The 17,966-nt window shown below is 38.1% G+C and overlaps 3 protein-coding genes across 3 annotated transcripts in view; 2 read left to right on the top strand and 1 right to left on the bottom strand.

Moving 5' to 3' along the window:
* The first annotated feature begins 3,768 nt into the window (after nucleotides 1-3,768).
* Nucleotides 3,769-7,277, top strand: LOC101293501. Its single transcript, XM_004302048.1, has 6 exons — nucleotides 3,769-4,067; nucleotides 4,215-4,392; nucleotides 4,806-4,903; nucleotides 6,203-6,299; nucleotides 6,704-6,789; nucleotides 6,880-7,277. The coding sequence occupies exons 1-6, from the start codon at nucleotides 3,858-3,860 to the stop codon at nucleotides 6,931-6,933; spliced, it is 723 nt and encodes a 240-aa protein (XP_004302096.1). The 5' UTR covers nucleotides 3,769-3,857; the 3' UTR covers nucleotides 6,934-7,277.
* Nucleotides 7,278-9,477: 2,200 nt separating this feature from the next.
* On the top strand, nucleotides 9,478-15,986 carry LOC101293211 (probable lysine-specific demethylase JMJ14-like). Its single transcript, XM_004302047.1, has 11 exons — nucleotides 9,478-9,786; nucleotides 9,895-9,966; nucleotides 10,156-10,233; nucleotides 10,369-10,887; nucleotides 11,151-11,375; nucleotides 11,736-11,897; nucleotides 12,141-12,509; nucleotides 12,878-14,183; nucleotides 14,276-14,379; nucleotides 14,841-15,038; nucleotides 15,321-15,986. Exons 1-11 carry the CDS (start codon nucleotides 9,478-9,480, stop codon nucleotides 15,633-15,635), a joined length of 3,657 nt encoding a protein of 1,218 aa, XP_004302095.1. The 3' UTR covers nucleotides 15,636-15,986.
* Nucleotides 15,987-17,594: 1,608 nt separating this feature from the next.
* LOC101293798 overlaps nucleotides 17,595-17,966 on the bottom strand; it is a 1,278-nt gene continuing 906 nt past the window's right edge. Inside the window, exon 4 of the mRNA XM_004302049.1 lies at nucleotides 17,595-17,794. Within this exon, the coding sequence (XP_004302097.1) occupies nucleotides 17,789-17,794 (6 nt within the window). The 3' untranslated portion in view covers nucleotides 17,595-17,788. The remainder of the gene's footprint in view (nucleotides 17,795-17,966) is intronic.

Below are 17,966 nucleotides of genomic sequence, written 5' to 3' on the forward strand. Positions count from 1 at the left end.
TCGATTCAAGGTTGACCTCGGACTTATATATCAGAAATAAAAGGACTGTCATTCACAATTGAAAAGTTGGCGTAAACCAAATTGGACGTCGATCGACCATCTCTAATAAATTCATTGCATTCGTTGAGTAAGGTTTTGAGATGCTCTTCTTTTCCGTGTCATACACACCAAAATCATTTAGCATACCTTCGTTCATGAAATCGAAATCATGGTTGTAGTATATGCAGTTTTTCTTACATCCCGGAAACTTTGAAGCCACCACACGTAATGAGAGATTTTCTCCAATAAAAAGAGCAACATCATGCCCCAGGGTTTCCTTCTCTATCCACACGCACTTATCAGAGTTAAATTGGTAAACGTTGAACTCTTTGGCAAAACGTTGAACTAGCTCTTCATGATCTTCCCAATCACAGGCCCTGTCAACCATTAACCAATCTTGTTTCCCATTCGAGTCCACAAGATATTTCATGATAAAGGCATTTGCAGGAAAACCACACTCCAAGGTTGTTAGCTCCGAGTTGGAGTCCGACGTAACACTAAACGTTAGAAGATTGCCACGTTGCCCAAGAGCATAAAATTTGTCGTCGAGACGATAGATAATATCTGCAATTTGTTTCATCATAATATGATAACAACTCCAATAACAGACTAATTATCGTCTACATACAATGTTTGTCGCAACGACTTGTTAACAACAAATGTACCATCAAAGTTGCTCATAGTAACCTACATACTCCTTCAGTCCATTTATGTGAGGAGTGCTATGCGTCTTAGGTGGGTGGCAAGAACGATAGTTTTGGAAAAGATAGAGAGGATGAGTATATGATTTGAGAAGCAGAAGTATACTAATTTCTAACGAAATGTTTTTTATGTATTTTCAAATAGAATAGGCTGTGATAAAGGCAATAAATAAAAGTGAGAGCTGACTAAAGGGAGATAAGTGTTTAAGAAAGGTATTGAGAGAAGAAAATGAAAAATGAGAAACAATGACGGTAGGAAAAGTTTGATTCCAAACTGAGGTAGCAAAGAGGCAATGTAAAAATAAATGATAAGTTTCCAAATGTCGATGACACAAAAAAAAAAAAAAAAAAAAAAAGATGGATCAATAGGATTGTTTGTAAAAATCTTATTTCTGGTGGTGAGCCTAAAGATCTTAACCTGAATTTCGAATAAAAAACGTATTAATTAATTGTAGTTTAATTAACCTTAGTGTTCACACACCGCGTTAGAGTATACTAATACACAGAGAGAGCTTGAACCAAGCTAAACCCTCTCACTCCAATCTCTTGCTTCTCTGCAAATTTGTGATCGTCTCTTTCCTTGAATCCAGAACCGATTCTCTCCCTCAGAGCTCAGGTTTGTATCCACCAACCCTATTATCAAGTTTGTTGCCTCATTTGGGTATCAATTTTTCAATTATGGTGTTCCTGGTGAAAAATGTGCTTGCTTGATGAAGTTTAGTTGTTGAAATCGGTTGTTGTTGTTCGCATAATTGTATATCTGTCTAAGATTTACTCAATGTGAATGTTTTGCATTGTTTTTAGGGTCATATTTGAAGTATATAGTCATCGGTTTCGAACCGTAAATTTCGAAAAATTTTGTGTTCTGTTGGTGTTATGTTGCAAATTTGAGCTTAGGGGATTGTGTTTGATTTGGGTGAAATAGGGGAATCCGTCATCAAATTTGTTGTTCATGTGCATTTTGGTTGTCATGTTTGAGGTTTTGTTTGTTATCTATGACCTCTGTATTTACAAGTTTCTGAATCTTATAACATTACTTCTTGTTGCTTCTGTTTGCAAGTTTATAAATTTTAGGAACATTGCTTGTTGTTGTTATAAAAACTGGTTGTTGTGCATTTTAGGATGGATGTGATTGTGAAGTGTACTCGATGCTGTTGGACATTTCCCTCGGAGAAACTTATGAGAGTTCATAGAGCTGTTGAGCATGATGGCAAGTTTGGTTTTTTCCTGCGTTGATGAAATTTACTTCAAGAACGAGAATGAGTTTAGAGATCAATGTTCCAGAGTGCATTCCAGATATTACAAGCTCAGAAGGGGATACTTTGATAGCTTTCTGGCCCAAATGAAGGACCAACTGAAGAATATAGCTACATCCAAGAAGACTCATAACAACAAGAAGAAGAACAAGTCCCAGGAGAAGAACTAGATATGGGGATCAGAGTACCTCTATACTTGTTTGTCACTGAATGTTGGACGTTTGTGTTTACCTGCTTTCGTATATACCTAACTATGCGCATATATTTTTGAATGCTTGATGATATGTTAATGATCAAATGCTCTTGATTGATTATGTTGAGCCAAGTTGATCAATCATTGATGTATGTTAAGGATCGAATGATCTTGATTGATTATGTTTAGCCAATTAGTTGGTCAATCATCTTTATGGTTGATGATGAACTGTTGTGTTGTTGGCTCTCTTCTTATGATGATATATAATATATAATCTTCCCTATACTTAATCTAGTAGGTGCTCATGCAAGTTTGCTAGGCCAATCTGAGGTTGTATCATCTTTAATAAAGTCAGCACTTGATTAGTTAGGTATACATCATTTAGGCTTAGTTTGTTATTGATGTGAGAAAACTCAATTTTAGAAAAACTCAGTTTTAAAAAAGCAACCCATGATCTGTTTTTTAAAATCGTAGTTATTTAGCCTAAATTTTTTTAAATAAACACTTTGTGAGGTTTTACCAAATAGGACAAAATTTCAAATAGTGATTATAAGTGATTTTATGCTCCAAAACACAATATCAAACTGGCCCTTAGCATATCGATTAGAATAATAAGGGAAGCAATTCTGGGAACATGTTTTTTTAAAATAAAAAATTACTAGAAAAAATTGGATGCATCGATCAATTGACATAACAAACTACTAAACTATAGAATTCACAACTGAAAAGTTGGCGTAAACCAAATTGGACGATGATTGACCATCTCTAATAAAGTCATGACATGGTTGGAGTAAGGCTTTGAAATGGTCTTGTTTTCCATGTCGTACACACCAAAATCATTTAGCAATTTGTTGCTGAATCCCATGAAATCTAAATTATGGTTGTAGTATATGCAATTTCGCTTGCATCTCGAAAACTTTGATTGAAGCCACTGCGCGTATTGAGAGATTATCTCCAACAAAAAGAGTAACATTATCCCCTAGGGTTTCCTTCTCAATCCACAAGCACTTATCGAAAACAAATTCGTAAATGTTGAACTCTAAAGCAAAACGTATCTTTAGCTCTATAGGATCTTCCCAATCACAATCTATGTCAACTATTAACCAATCTTCTTTCCCATATGAATCCACAATATACTTCCTGAGTTAGGGCCGCCCCCGTGGGTAAGGCCACCAAGGCGGTCGACTAGGGCCTCACTTTGGGCAAGGCTGATTTTTCACTAAAGGCATACCAAACCGAACTAAAATTTAGTCATGTTGGTCACAAATGAATAGGAATTAGGACTACGGAAAAATCAACCGTAGTCACAACCTTATAAGAGTTAGGACTACAAAATGAACTGTGCGTTAAACCGTGCCATCGCACCAAGTAATTTTGTAGCCATTGTTAGTATTATAGTTGTTTCCTAAATTTTATTTTTAATTACGTCATTACGTGTCACGATCCCATTCGCCAATTCTCAGTAAAACAAAATACTTATTTTCTGTATTTTATTTTTGATTACATGTCAAGATCTCATTCGTCACCAAGTCGTTTCGCTGGCGGTAAAATTCCGTTAAGACAATAAGGAAAAGGATTCCCTCTATATTTCTCAAACCACTCTCTCTCTCTCTCCCCTCAAAATCTCATCTTCCTCAAAACCCTAGATTCGATTCCCTCCGATCAGCCATGGCGACTCCACCGTCCTCTACAGCTCCGCCCTCCGCCGCCTCCCAATTCACCTACTCCAACCCCTCCTCCTCCTCCTACTTCCCAATGCCCTTCCACCTCCAGCAACCCCAATACCCGGCCCCTTACGCCGCCGCCGTCCCTCCCGCCCCCGCCGTCGTCTACCCCGCTCCCGCCCCCGCCTACTCTCTCCCCCAGCAGTATCAACAGGTTCGTCTCTCCCTCCTAAGCTTCTCTAATCGTTTTAATTTCGATTAATAGGGTTTTGAAATCTGTCCAAGTTTTTTGTTTTGGTTTGGTTTTGGAGATTTTGCGGAGGTTTCATGTGGTTAATTTGGTGTAGTGATATATGAACAGGCTCAGCAGTTGTTTCAGAGAGACGCGCAGACGATCACGCCGGAGGCTCTGGAGAGCGTGAAGGCTGCGCTTGCGAATAGTGAAATTGAGCACAAGGCCGAGGCTAAGAAGAAGGCGATTCCTCGAAAGGCTGCCGGGCAGGCTTGGGAGGATCCCACCCTCGCAGAGTGGCCCGAAAGTAAGCATCTTTTTGCTATTTGGATTGTTATGTTTTCGATTTGGATATGTTTTCTGTTGTGTTTTGTGATCACACACTCACTTTGCGTTGAATCGGTACCATAATTGTGCGAATTTGGAATCAGAACTATGATTATAAATTGTCGCGGCAGCTTTATTGTAAGCTTTTTAATCTACACAATTGGTTTTGAGTGCCAGTCCTCAGTTTTGAAATTCACTTATAGGGTTTTGTTTCGTGCTACTTTCTTAGGTTTGAGCACTTTGTTCATTCACACAATTATCATAGGATTGCTTTTCTTTCTAGGTTTTTATTGTTTGAGCGCTATGTTCATTCACAAGATTAGCATGTTGATTATATCTAATTATCTCTAAAGTTATATGCATTGTTTTGACTAGATGTTTTGGCTTTCGCAGATGATTATCGCCTGTTTTGTGGTGATCTTGGTAATGAGGTGAATGATGATGTTCTTTCAAAAGCATTTACTCGATTCCCTTCCTTTAACATGGCCAGAGTAAGTACCTGCCTCATCTGCTGTATTTGCTCTTCCCTTTGAAGTTCTTTTATTACTAGCTATTGTTTGCTTGGCATGAACGGTTTATATTTCTTCTTCAGATTTTTATTTGAAGAGCACAGAGAACTTAATGATTGTGTATTCTAAGGTAGGTCTCATCTACAGTTTGCATTTCGGTCAGATGTCTGACCTTGTGGATAGATTCCAAAGTTTACAGAGTAGATAATGTTTCCGTTTTACTTTTTCCTGAAGTCATGCACCTATCATTTGGCCGTTAGGAGTCTAGATATGTGAGTTTCAAGCACTCTTTGATTTCGAGATCTTGGTTGTTTTGAATCGGGTTATAATTTTTCTTATAATGAACGTCAGATCTGGGTCTTTAGTGTGGGTTATAACCTTGGGGAAATGGCTCTCTTCTATTCCTTTCCTTCTCTTTTGTTGGTCACGGATTATTTGAAATTTAGCTTCTGGACATGAACACAACAAGGATTATATCTTTAGTATATCGAGTTCAGAACTATTTGACCAAGACTTCCTTTTTATCCTCGACTTCCAAAGTTGTATAAAACATGACTCCATCCAGGGTAGCTTTGGCCCCTAGAAAATTAAATTTGAAATTTGAATTCAATACATGATCAAGTCTTTCCTTGGTTGCATCAAAGCTTGTTATAGTTTTGTTGTAAAGAGAACAATTGTCATGGGCCATCTACTTTTTTGAGACAAAAGAATCAAGGGTTGGAGGAAATCTGGCAGTTTAGCAAGTAACAACTGTCTTGAGTTGTGATTGGTAAATCAGACATATGATAGAGAGGGATGAGGTTTACATATTGTATGGTGAAGTTATGTAATGACATTTTGCATAAATTTATAGTTATAATCTAAAGGGCTACAAGTAATGGTGTTTTATGGACTGTTTAACTGTTTTGTGTTGTTGGTCAGAGTCAATAAGGGCATACCATTCCTTCTCCTCTTATTTAGGCTACTACTGCATGCATGTCCTTTTTATAGATGGGTGCTTAAAAGTCTGAACTCTGGCTTGTGTTGATGACATCTAGTTTCATTGCACGTAAAGTACCTTATTAGAGAACAATTGTTTAACTGTTGAGAAATCCAATTGTTTACCTTGGTGCCCAACAGTACTACTCAGATTTGTGACTCCTGCATTCAGTTCTTGTAATTCATGTGTGCTGTTCCTATCTTCTACATTTTGCTTTATCTATTTTCTCATATGGAATTGAATTTTTCTTGTATTGTTTGAAACTAAGAACTCGTATTTACCTGTGTTATTTCTATATCTAGGTTGTCAGAGACAAGAGGACTGGAAAAACTAAGGGATTTGGATTTGTTAGCTTTGCTAGCCCTTCGGACCTGGCTGGAGCACTCAAGGAAATGAATGGTAACAAAACATTTTTCTTTATGTACTTTCCTGCTCATGTTTTTTTTTTTTGGATTGTATGCTTTTGCTGCTCTAAGCATGGCATGTATATCAATGAACCCTAACATTGTAGGATCCTTGCAAATAAACTAGTTAAAACCCCAACAGTCAGACATAGAATAGACTAAAGGAACCAAAAGTGGAGTCTTTAGAAGGATATGTAACTCTGGAGTACACATGCATGACTGCTTATTGGCTACTAAGAGAGTAAACATAATATGGTATATGATTTCCTTGCACTTTTTGTTGTTTGATATACTGCAAACATATTGAATGTTTCTTATCTGGTTCGGCTTGTAATATAGTTAGTGTATATATATCCTCATTAGGTTGAGACCGTATATAATTTCAACATTATATTGCAGGCAAGTATGTGGGGAATCGGCCTATCAAACTGCGGAAAAGTAACTGGAGGGAGAGGATAGATTATGATGCATTAGAGAAACAAAAGGTATTATTTCCACTTATTTTTTGTGGTTTCTAATCACTGTTTTGCCTTTGCTTTTGTTCTTACTTTTCCGAATGTCTTGCACAATTGCAGAACTTCTCTCATAAGAAGCCGAAGCTTTCAAAGAAGAGTGTACTACACAAATGAGCCTGGAGAATTTGTAAACATGATAATGAATGTGGAGATCTAAAAACTGAAGTATATGTTCCTTTTATTCTTCTTTCCTCTACTCCAACTTGTCCCCCATGATAATCAAGTTGTTGTAGAGAGATGTGAAACTTAGTTTGATTCTAAAGAATGGCTAAAGTACGCTATTGCCGTGCTTAGTTCTATAATCTTAGTCTATTGCCATCTCAACTGTTGTTCAAATGAGAGAGAACTTGAATCCTTTACTCGCAGTGTACCCAACCAATTGGTCATTGTACATTACTGACTTTAGCTTCTTCATATGAGTTTATGTGAAACAATAAAAACGTGTCCTTTTATTGATAGTTGACAAGAGCACTGCCTTGTGTGCTACTTTTATTAGTGTAGTGCGCTATTTGTGCCTGAAGCAACTATCAATGTTCTCCTAAAGGATGCAATTGGTCTAGCCGCACACATGTAATTAATCAAAATGTCCAATTCATAGAATTTTGGACCAATTTGTTAAGCAAATGTTTAAATTAAAGGACACATCACTAGGGACGCTACTCCCGCAAAATAATCTAATTTGCCAAGTACACGTTGTTGAAGTGGTCATACTGTCACACCCGTATTACATTTACGGCAATTTCATTTCTATACGATAACAACTCAATTCCGATAACCGGTTAATCATGGTCTTATCGTCTACGTACAAAATATGTCACATCGGCATGTTAACTATGAATGTACTAGTGAAGTTCCCCGTAGTAATGCCGAACACCCCGACCCGGTAGATCAATATTTACCAATTTGCTCCAAAAAATTGACAAAACTGAAGGACTCTATAGGGTGGTATTATCTTGGGTATGTTATGTCATTAGTGTAGTTGCTTCTACGAAATTACTTAGGTAAATAATCTTGCAGAGGGATAGCCCCCACAGTATAATAGTCCTTCGGCGGTGGTCCTCATTATGTACACGTATTTTCCAAAGCAAACCCAACCAACCAAACTCACCTAAAGACCAAGTACCAACCTCCCATATTCCCCCAATTTCTCGTCTCCTTCTTTATTATTTTCGTACAAAAATTATTAATCAGGCCAATTCCCCCAACCTTTTTCTCCCAATTTCATCACCCACATCTCAAAAATTCAATTCCACTCCAAAAAAAAGTAGAACCAAAATTACTCAGAACCCAGGAGGACACAGGCTTTTTGTAATAAACAAAAAAAGGTAACCCAATTTAAACATTTATAAACTGGGCACAACTCAAAATCAACCAATTCTAATTCTGAAGCTCAATTTAGGGTTAGGGTTTTCCTCCGCTGCTTCTGGGATTTCACCCCCCAGTTTTTTTTATTTTCCGGATTTGCCCTCGCTCGGTATTGAATTTCCGTTATATAGAATTCCCAGATCGCTTTGAAAGCCTGGTCTTGTTTGTCATTTTCGCTTTGACCGATTCTTCTGTAGCAAAAAACAAATATACAGAGCTCTTCTGCGTTTTTTTTTTCTTTGTGCTCTCTGGTCTGGTCTTCTGGGTTAGGGTTAGGGTTTAGATCTCTCATCTATCGGATTTACCAATTTAGCCTTTTAGGGATTTCTAGCTGTGTTAATTTCTTCGGATCAGTTTTGTTTTTTGGTGAATTGATTTGGGTTTTGTGGAATTCTGGGCTCGGTGAGCGGAGTTTGAGCTGGATTGAGCTCGGTGGCAGTTTCAGAGTGTTGATTCAACAACATGTAAGCCCTAATTTTTGGTCTTGATTTCATCTAATCTGTTTAATTTTGGGCAATCTAATTTAGAATTGCTTGGTTTTGAGATGTACTGAGGTTTATTTGATCATGTAATGCTATATTTGTGAATTGGGAATGAGTGAATTTTTCGATATGAGATCTTGTGGAGTTAGGATCAAAGATATGATCAATAGAATATGAATGTTTCGAAAGAAAAATTATGGAATGATAAGGAATGCAATGTGCTTTATAAATCTTGATCCTAGCTGCTAGATCAAAAATGTGCTGAATCTGGGTTTGAGTAATTTGATAAAATATATGTTCAGCTGTTGATGTAAAAGGCTATTTAATGCCAAAGAGATATAAGTAAACTTTGGTCTAGGCGAAGCTATGTTAATGCTAATGAGGATCATGCTTTTCAGTCGCTGTACGTAGTATCCAAAGTATGGGACTATATGCCTTAATAAAGGAGTTTCTGGTCATCAAAGGCTTAATCTTACAAATGTATGTTCATAACATGCTTGTGTGAAGTGGAGTAGATTAAGATGAGTATGCCATTTAATCTATTTTTTTTTTTTTTTTTTGCACACTGATATTTTATTTATATATTTTCCTGCAGAACCTTGTTTACGTGGAGCTTTGTAGTAGTGTCTCCAATTGAGCTTCTAGCAGTAAGATTGTTGGATCCAGTGCTTATGAATCCGTTACTCTATTTAATAGTAGTGAAGATTATAAGCCTGAACGTAAGTTATTAGCTTACTTCCTCTCTACCTGAGATCTGTTCATTCCTCATACACAGAAACATTTTGGAGGCTTCTGTCTGTTATTAGATACTATGGGGACAGAACTCATGAGAGTTTGCTTAAAGGAAGACAACGACGAATTTCCCTCAGTTCCACCTGGATTTGAGTCATTTACATCTTTCAGCTTAAAAAGGGTGAATGACAGTGAGAAACAAGATAGTGAAAACCTAATCACTTGCAATGCCACTACTAGTACTTCTGGATCACAGTCTGTTCCGATGGAAACTGGTAATGATGTTGCTGACGTTGCAAAGAGATCTCAACGGAGGAGGCCAGGGATAAATAATAGACGGTATAATAACTATGCAGAGGATGAGTCTGATTATGAGAGCCTTGATCAAGTTAGTGTTGCAGTCCACCTCTGTTATTTGCGTTTTAATACAGTACACATATCTCCAAAAAAATCATATACTTCTTGATGGTGTCTTATATACCACCTGTTATTGCAGAGTTTTCTACAAAGGTCACTTCTTCCTAAGGGGGTTATACGTGGGTGTCCGGAGTGTAGTACCTGCCAAAAGGTGATTTATCAACATTCTTGCTTTTTACTCTTATTCTTTATGGTTTAACCATGTTGCATGGTTCCTGTGCAAACCTTTAACTTATTTATCTCCCCCTTGTCCCGCTCCTCTTCCCTTTCTTACTTGCTTGATTTGAAAATCTGTCTTGTTGCCAATGTCATAAATCTAATTATTGAAATATTGGAACAGGTATCTGCAAGATGGCATCCAGGTGATGGTCAAAGGCCTGACATCCAGGATGCTCCAGTATTCAGGCCAACTGAAGAGGTGTTCATACTGATTTTACTTGTTCATATGTTCATACTCCTTTTTCTTCCAATATAGAGTTAATTAGAGCTGTTAAAAAAGTCTCTTCATTTTTGGATATTCAGATTTCTGAGTTAATTTGGTAACTAATTTCAGGAGTTCAAAGATACTTTGAAATACATAGCGAGCATACGCCCAAAAGCTGAACCATATGGTATTTGTCGCATTGTTCCTCCCTCTTCATGGAGACCTCCCTGTCCTCTCAAGGAAAAGAATGTCTGGGAGGCTTCTAAGTTTGCTACTCGCATCCAAAGAGTTGACAAGCTTCAGAATCGAAATTCAATGAGAAAAATTCCTAAAAGTCAAAATCATGCGAGGAAGAAAAGGAGAAGATGCACACGAATGGGGGCTGATTGTCCTGGTGGTGGTAGAGGATTTGGGGATGATGGAAATTGTGAGGCAGAAATTTTTGGGTTTGAACCTGGTCCAATGTTTACTTTAGGAGCGTTTGAAAAATACGCTGATGACTTCAAGACCCAATACTTTAGCAAGAATGAACATGTTACTGATATAGGAAGTCACTTGAGTGAAGTCAAAGAGCGCTGGGAGCCATCTGTGGAAAATATTGAGGGTGAATATTGGCGGATGGTGGAGAAACCTACAGAAGAAATTGAGGTATGTCTTGAGATTTTGATGCAATTATATCTGCACAAATTAATATATACTTGTTCTCATATCCCCTCCCCTCTTCTCTGGCTAGCTTGGTTGTACTGTGCACATTTGCTTTGTGCAAGTACAAATCATCTTTTGGTGTTATAGTACATTGTACCCCTAGATATTTTCTTGAAGATGTTTCTCCTAAAAACAAAAGATAGAAATAAGTAAGACATTCGCCAACTGAAGAGAAATTGCCCTAACCCATGTGCTCGCTTCTCCAGGTTCTATATGGGGCTGATTTGGAAACAGGAGTTTTTGGAAGTGGTTTTCCCAAGATGTCCCGTCAGGACGGTTCTACTTCAGAGGAGCAGTATATAACATCTGGCTGGAACTTGAACAACTTTCCTAGACTGCCTGGATCTGTCCTTTCTTACGAAAGCAGTGATATATCTGGTGTTCTGGTGCCATGGTTATATATAGGGATGTGCTTTTCTTCCTTTTGCTGGGTAAGACGACTTCTTCGCCTTTTTTTTTTCGCTAGCAGTTTGCTATGCATGCATATGTGCTGTGTCAAATACAGATCTCAAGATCTCCATTTAAAATGATTAGAAAATTATCTCCTGCGTTTGAAGTTCACAAAGTAGTGCTCATTTGGTATTCTGTCTCCATGTCAATATTCATTCTGTTTATTGAGTTTATGAAGACTTGTGGTAGCTGATGGACAGAGGTGTTTGAATTATTGGTTTTAATTATTGATTCCCAAGTGGTTGAAAATGTTGGTTCTTATCAATGCTTTCATTAATTACAGCTCTTGTATAGATGTCATTGGTTGCTGACTCTTTCCTTTCCTTGTTGTTTGATAACAGCATGTTGAAGATCACCACTTGTACTCTTTAAATTACATGCATTGGGGTGCTCCAAAGTTGTGGTATGGTATCCCTGGTAGCGAGGCCTGTAGATTTGAAGAGGTTATGAGAAAGCACCTCCCTGACCTATTTGAAGAACAACCTGACTTGCTTCATAAGCTGGTGAGTTGAGCCACTATGTAGTTTGGTGTTTTTAAATATGTGCTGGGATCCATGTATGTATATCCTGCCAAAAAATTTAATCCAAATATATTCATGATTCAGAAGTGTGTGTATATAACTATATATATATATATATACATATATTTTTTCTGTAGCTGTTCTCAGCCTCTGTATATCTATTCCTCATAACTAACTTTTTTATTATCATTAAAGCAAATTGTTCTTCTTTGTTTATTCATTCAGGTAACACAGCTCTCCCCCTCAATACTGAAATCTAATGGGGTACCAGTGTACAGATGTTGTCAGAATCCTGGAGAGTTTGTTCTGACCTTTCCTCGAGCGTACCACTCAGGATTCAACTGTGGTTTCAATTGTGCAGAGGCAGTTAATGTAGCTCCTGTTGATTGGTTGCCACATGGACAGGTTGCTATAGAGCTATACCAAGAGCAGGGACGAAAGACATCCATTTCCCACGATAAATTGTTGCTTGGTGCTGCAAGGGAGGCAGTAAGAGCACATTGGGAACTCAATTTACTGAAGAAGAACACTTTCGATAACTTAAGATGGAAAAATGTCTGTGGAAAGGATGGAGTCTTAGCCAAAGTTCTCAAGGTAAAATCTGCTTTGAAGTCATTACTTTGGATAAGTTTCACAGTTGAGTAACTTAAAAGTAATAATCAGTGCTAGATATAATGAAACTCCTAACTGTTTGACTCTAAAAGTTGGATGTAGAAAATAAAATTAAGAAATAAGATAAATTAATTGTAAAACCAAATTATGCTGGTCGGTTTTTGGTTGGGTGGGTGTGGGAGGGAAGGATTAAAGCTCCTGCTTTACAATTTTGTGTTTATTCTTTGTACAGAGTTCATTTGGGTCTTGCTAGCTTGTTTGTACTGTGTATCAACATTCATATATGTGTGTATGTTTGATATTCAACTGTTAAAGATGATTCCTTCTTAAACCATAATTGTCTTGTCTAGGCACGTGTTGAAATGGAGCGGGTGAGGAGGGAATTTCTTTGCAATTCTTCCCAGGCATTAAAGATGGAGAGCAATTTTGATGCCACGAGTGAGAGGGAATGCAGTATATGCTTTTTCGATTTGCATCTGTCAGCAGCTGGTTGTCATCAATGTTCCCCAGATAGATATGCTTGCTTGAATCATGCAAAGCAATTCTGTTCTTGTGCTTGGAGCTCTAAGTTTTTCCTCTTCCGTTATGACATCGATGAATTAAACATCCTTCTTGAGGCATTGGAAGGAAAGTTGAGTGCAGTATACAGGTGGGCTAGGCTAGATCTTGGATTGGCCTTGAGTTCTTATATTGGCAAAGACAACATGAAAATTGGTAAATTATCGCACGCCTCCAAGAGTACTATGCTTGAAGGAGTGAGCTCACATCCACAAAGCAATTGTTTTAAAGATCAACTGGGGAAAGAAATCTCTAAAGATGATCCAGGAAGGTCAACTGGGAGAGAAGAATCATTTCTTAGCACTGCCAACTCTCTGCAGGTTTGCCAGTTGTCACGAGAAGACACATCCTATGCTTTGAACTCGGCTGAAAAGGAATCTGGGATGAAGATGACTTCAGTTGAGACTATTATACTTCTTAGTGATGATGAAAGTGATGAGCCCAAGAAGGATGATGGAAGTGATGAGCCAACGAAGCTACATTCAGACAACCTTACAGCGATATCTTCTGCTAATGAGTTAGAACCTTCTAATAGCTTGGTGGCTCCTGATGGAAAAGTGAGCCCTTGTAATGTTGAAAAAGTTGCGGTCTTGAATTTGCCTGTGACAGACGCAGATGTTATGGTTAAAAGAGTTATTAGTCCGTCGGCTAGTGGAGATGAAAAATCTCATATTATAAATGTGAAAGATGAACAGGAGAGTGAAGGTCAATCACGATCCAATTCACCTAACCTTCCTTCCGCATTAGATTCTGTTGGGGCAGAACATGGACCAGACACTTGCCATATTGGTGGGCCAAAGGTTGCTATTTCCAGGAGTGACCCGAAAGATTCACAGCCGTGTGGCAATATAAAACCTGAGAATGAGGACAGACATGAAAAGATAGTAAGAAATGCTGATGCCAATATAGTGGACAATGTGAGAACTGCAACTGGAAACCCATCACCCAGCCAAAATAATTTGGACAGATATTATCGCCAGAAGGGTCCCCGTATTGCAAAGGTAGTGCGGAGGATCACCTGCATTGTTGAGCCTCTAGAATTTGGAGTCGTGATCTCTGGAAAGTCATGGTGTAACAGCCAAGCCATTTTTCCAAAAGGTATGCGGCCATTGAATCTCCAGTGAGTTGTGAGACTATACATTTGTTTCCTTGTCCCTATATTCTGATAAATGTTATTCTGATTGATGTAGGATTTAGGAGCCGGGTTAAGTACATCAGTGTTCTTGATCCTACTGTTAGGTGTTATTATGTCTCGGAAGTACTTGATGCAAGACAGGCTGGACCTCTCTTCATGGTAAGCAGATTCATTTTTTCAATAGATACTTTTATTCTTGTTATTCTGTGTCGTAATCCTGAAATTACGTCTTAGACGGTGGGAAGTGGGCATCATAGAGGAATTAATAGAAAGACGTGAGATGAAACAGCTCTGAAAATATACATGGTTTTTAGGAAAATTGAGTACCTCTTTTTTTGACGTGCAACAATTTCCAGCAAACACTGTATAACTGTTGTCTCATATATATGGAGTTTGATGGTACTAGGAAACACAGTATTGCGCTCCATGGATACACTTGTTGTAATAAAAGTTCATTGGAAACTAATTTTGGCCAGAAATAGTGGAAAGAAAAATGTGTATATTGGTACCTTTTGCGGTTCAAAGTGGAAAGTTTTGAATGGGTGTAATATTTAGGTTTTTAAAAAGTATAGTCATCTGTGATAATGTATTTGATCAGCTAAGTTATCATTTTCCCATAGGTTTCTCTGGAGGAGTGTCCAGGTGAGGTTTTCGTCCATAATTCAGTTGGCAGATGCTGGGATATGGTGAGAGATAGAGTCAATCAAGAAATCACGAGGCACCATAAGTTGGGAAGATCGAACCTTCCTCCTTTGCAGCCACCTGGGAGTCTTGATGGCTTTGAAATGTTTGGGTTTACTTCACCTGTTATTGTACAGGTAATTTTACCAGAGCAACTGATAATTATATCTAATTATTGCCAAAAACACGTTTGCAATGATGTTACTCCTTGCATTTGCTTTATTTTACATACTCATTTCATTTGTCTTGCATAACTGGACTGCCAATTGGGGATGCTTAATATTAGAAGCTTTAATGCTTAGGCCTTGAGCTCGTTTTCTTGTCATTTGAGGCATTAGTAATTCTGAACTCCTATCCATACTAGTTAACATATATTCATGACTAATCTTTAGTGTTCATTTTTGTTCTTATTTGTACAGGCCATCGAGGCAATGGATAGGAATCGTGTTTGTTCTGAGTACTGGGACTCTCGGCCCTATTCCCGACCTCAAGTACAGATTCCACAAAAAGCTCCATCTGAAGAAACTAGAGAAAACTTAAATGATCAAGAGGCTGCTGGCGTTAGTCTCTTATCTAGTGGGGTTGATGCAATACTTGGAGGCCTGTTCAAGAAGGCTAACCTAGAAGAATTAAACTCACTATACAGCATCTTAAGTGACAATCAGCAAACTGTCGGACGAGGCCTAGTGACGCGACTTCTTAATGAAGAGATTCAAACTCGTCGGCCAACATGACCATGAGCTATTGCTTACTAGGATTAGACACCAAACTTGCTCAATCTGTCAGTTTTGGACTTGTGTAAATTCTGCGTCCCTGATTTCAGGTTGTATGTACATCTCACTCAACCTGCTTATTCATTTATACTAGGAAAAAGGGGGCGGGGAAACCGGGAGAGAAGAAAAGGCTCTTCTTCTGTAGAGACTAGTGTTGTTTTCTGTGTAGCACTAGGAAACAATCTTGAGCTATTTGTACTCACCAAAAATCCTAGTATACCCAGTAACATGATTATTGTTCCTAACCAATCCAGCTAAGTGTTGATTTTATGTTAAGTCATAATTCCACTAGGAATCTGATTGTTCTTTTTCTACTGTGTTATTATCCAAATAAAATTGCATTAATATATTACAATCAAATAATAAAAGAAGTTAGGGAATGTAATTTAAGAAAGTGATGAATGTTGAATCATATTATATTACTACTAGGAATTGAATTCTTTTAATTTCTGTCCCGAAAAATAAAAATATAATTTAGTTTCTACTTTTCAATAATGAAATAATTTTGGTATAAATACTCACACAACCTACTGTTTCCTGAAAAGCGAGCAGCGAATATATCAACTCTGCTAGACACAAACTCAAACCCAAACCCAATGAAGAGAAGAAGAGCGACCTTTCAATCTGTGGCCAACCAGGTAAAACCTTTCAAATTGAGGAAGCACCTGATTGCCCCCATAATCACCTCAAAGTTGTAGAAATAGTTGGCTATCGAGCTCATACAACTGGTGTTGAACATGTCATGTATTTGGTAAAGAATGTTGTTGCACTGGAGAAGGTTGTTGTTGATCCTGTCCGGAGATGGAGATATCCTCATGGAGTGGATAGGCCAGATACAGAACTCGATAAAGAAGCCAAGGCTAGAGATCATGCTAAGGAATACCTTAAACCAAAAATACCTGCAACTGTAGAATTTGTGTGCCTGTAGGATGAATAATCAGACATGTCATTGTACCATAAGATGAGTTGTTTTAGCGAAGGGTCTGCCTTTTTATTCATTATATTACTCATTTCATTGTCATGCATAACCTGACTGCCAACTGGGGATGTTTAATATTAGAAACTGCTCAAATTTAAGCACCCATTCTGCTGGAAAATTTCTTTCCATCAACTTCTCACTCAAAACCCAGAATCCAACAAGTGAAACAGTACAATAGGTGTGGTGGATAGGGGAGTGCAAAAGGTTCTTACTAGAACAGTAGAACCCCTTGTCTTCTAGTATTGGGGTTTATTGATTTCTAATTTCTGGATGATGAGATGTGGAGTCTACCGTGCTTCAGAGATCTGAAGAATTGCTAGGGGAAACAATGATAATGTTCAGAATGTATGCACAACAATAGAAACAAAAGACTGCATTTACTCCTAAGTCAACCATCCTCGTTACATATTTAGTAATCAGTTACAAGATTTTCATGTCATCTGCTGCAGTTTGAGGTTGAACCAAAATGTAGATTGACATACATGTGTCCAAAAACAGCACAAACTTGACATCTAATGTACTGGACAGAATTGGCTCTAACAAATACTCCCTTCCTCACTGACTCATCAAATGATGTCAAGATTCTGACCCTCAGCAATCTGGGACTCAACTGAGCATTTGGAACAATATGACCTAAAACATCATCCACAGTCTTCAATGCGGCTTCCCAATTGAGTTTGGCTCATAATCCTCTTCAAGTCTGCCATAGTAGAGCTCGGGTCGACCATGATTTCAACATATTCTTTCTCCCCTAAAACAGTGACCTTGATACGCCATTCGTGCTGAGAGCATACCAGAATAACAGCCCCATCACCAATCCCATTCTCATACAAGTTTAGATGAATCTAACCTTGTATGAACTAGGGTCCAAAAGGAGAATTGGGGAGGAAGAGGCAGTCGTCCTTCCTTCCTTAGATCACCCCTCAAATCCTCCAGTGTGGCACAAGAATCAACATAGAAGTCACCACCAACTACCTAGTGTGAAGCAATAGGAGCTTGTCCAGATACAACTTCGGGATTTTTACCAGCAACGAAAGCATGTCCAGAAATAAATCGCACCTTGATTTTAGCGTTGATAATCTTCTTGTATGTATTTCTCTTTGCATAATCCACTTCACCAATCAAATTAGAGGGCTCAAACCTGAAAAGAAAGGGCCATACATTTAGAAGAAAAAATAGGTACACTGTATTAAATGGCTACTCCCACAACTTAAAGAATATGATACTGTGATCGTGATGTTTGGAACTACATGTTTGATATATGCACAGAGAGAGAGAGAGAGAGAGAGAGAGAGAGAGAGAGAGAGAGAGAA

Source organism: Fragaria vesca, linkage group LG6 (assembly GCF_000184155.1).
Source record: "Fragaria vesca subsp. vesca linkage group LG6, FraVesHawaii_1.0, whole genome shotgun sequence".
Taxonomy (NCBI): domain Eukaryota; kingdom Viridiplantae; phylum Streptophyta; class Magnoliopsida; order Rosales; family Rosaceae; genus Fragaria; species Fragaria vesca.

Bases quoted from the DNA above. Each gene is read 5' to 3' on its own strand.
- LOC101293501 (XM_004302048.1), top strand. From the start codon at position 3,858: ATGGCGACTCCACCGTCCTCTACAGCTCCGCCCTCCGCCGCCTCCCAA. The intron at 4,068-4,214 runs GTTCGTCTCTCC...ATATATGAACAG, and splicing joins TCCCCCAGCAGTATCAACAG to GCTCAGCAGTTGTTTCAGAG. The intron at 4,904-6,202 runs GTAAGTACCTGC...TTCTATATCTAG, and splicing joins CTTCCTTTAACATGGCCAGA to GTTGTCAGAGACAAGAGGAC.
- LOC101293211 (XM_004302047.1), top strand. From the start codon at position 9,478: ATGGGGACAGAACTCATGAGAGTTTGCTTAAAGGAAGACAACGACGAA. The intron at 9,787-9,894 runs GTTAGTGTTGCA...CTGTTATTGCAG, and splicing joins ATTATGAGAGCCTTGATCAA to AGTTTTCTACAAAGGTCACT. The intron at 15,039-15,320 runs GTAATTTTACCA...TTATTTGTACAG, and splicing joins CTTCACCTGTTATTGTACAG to GCCATCGAGGCAATGGATAG.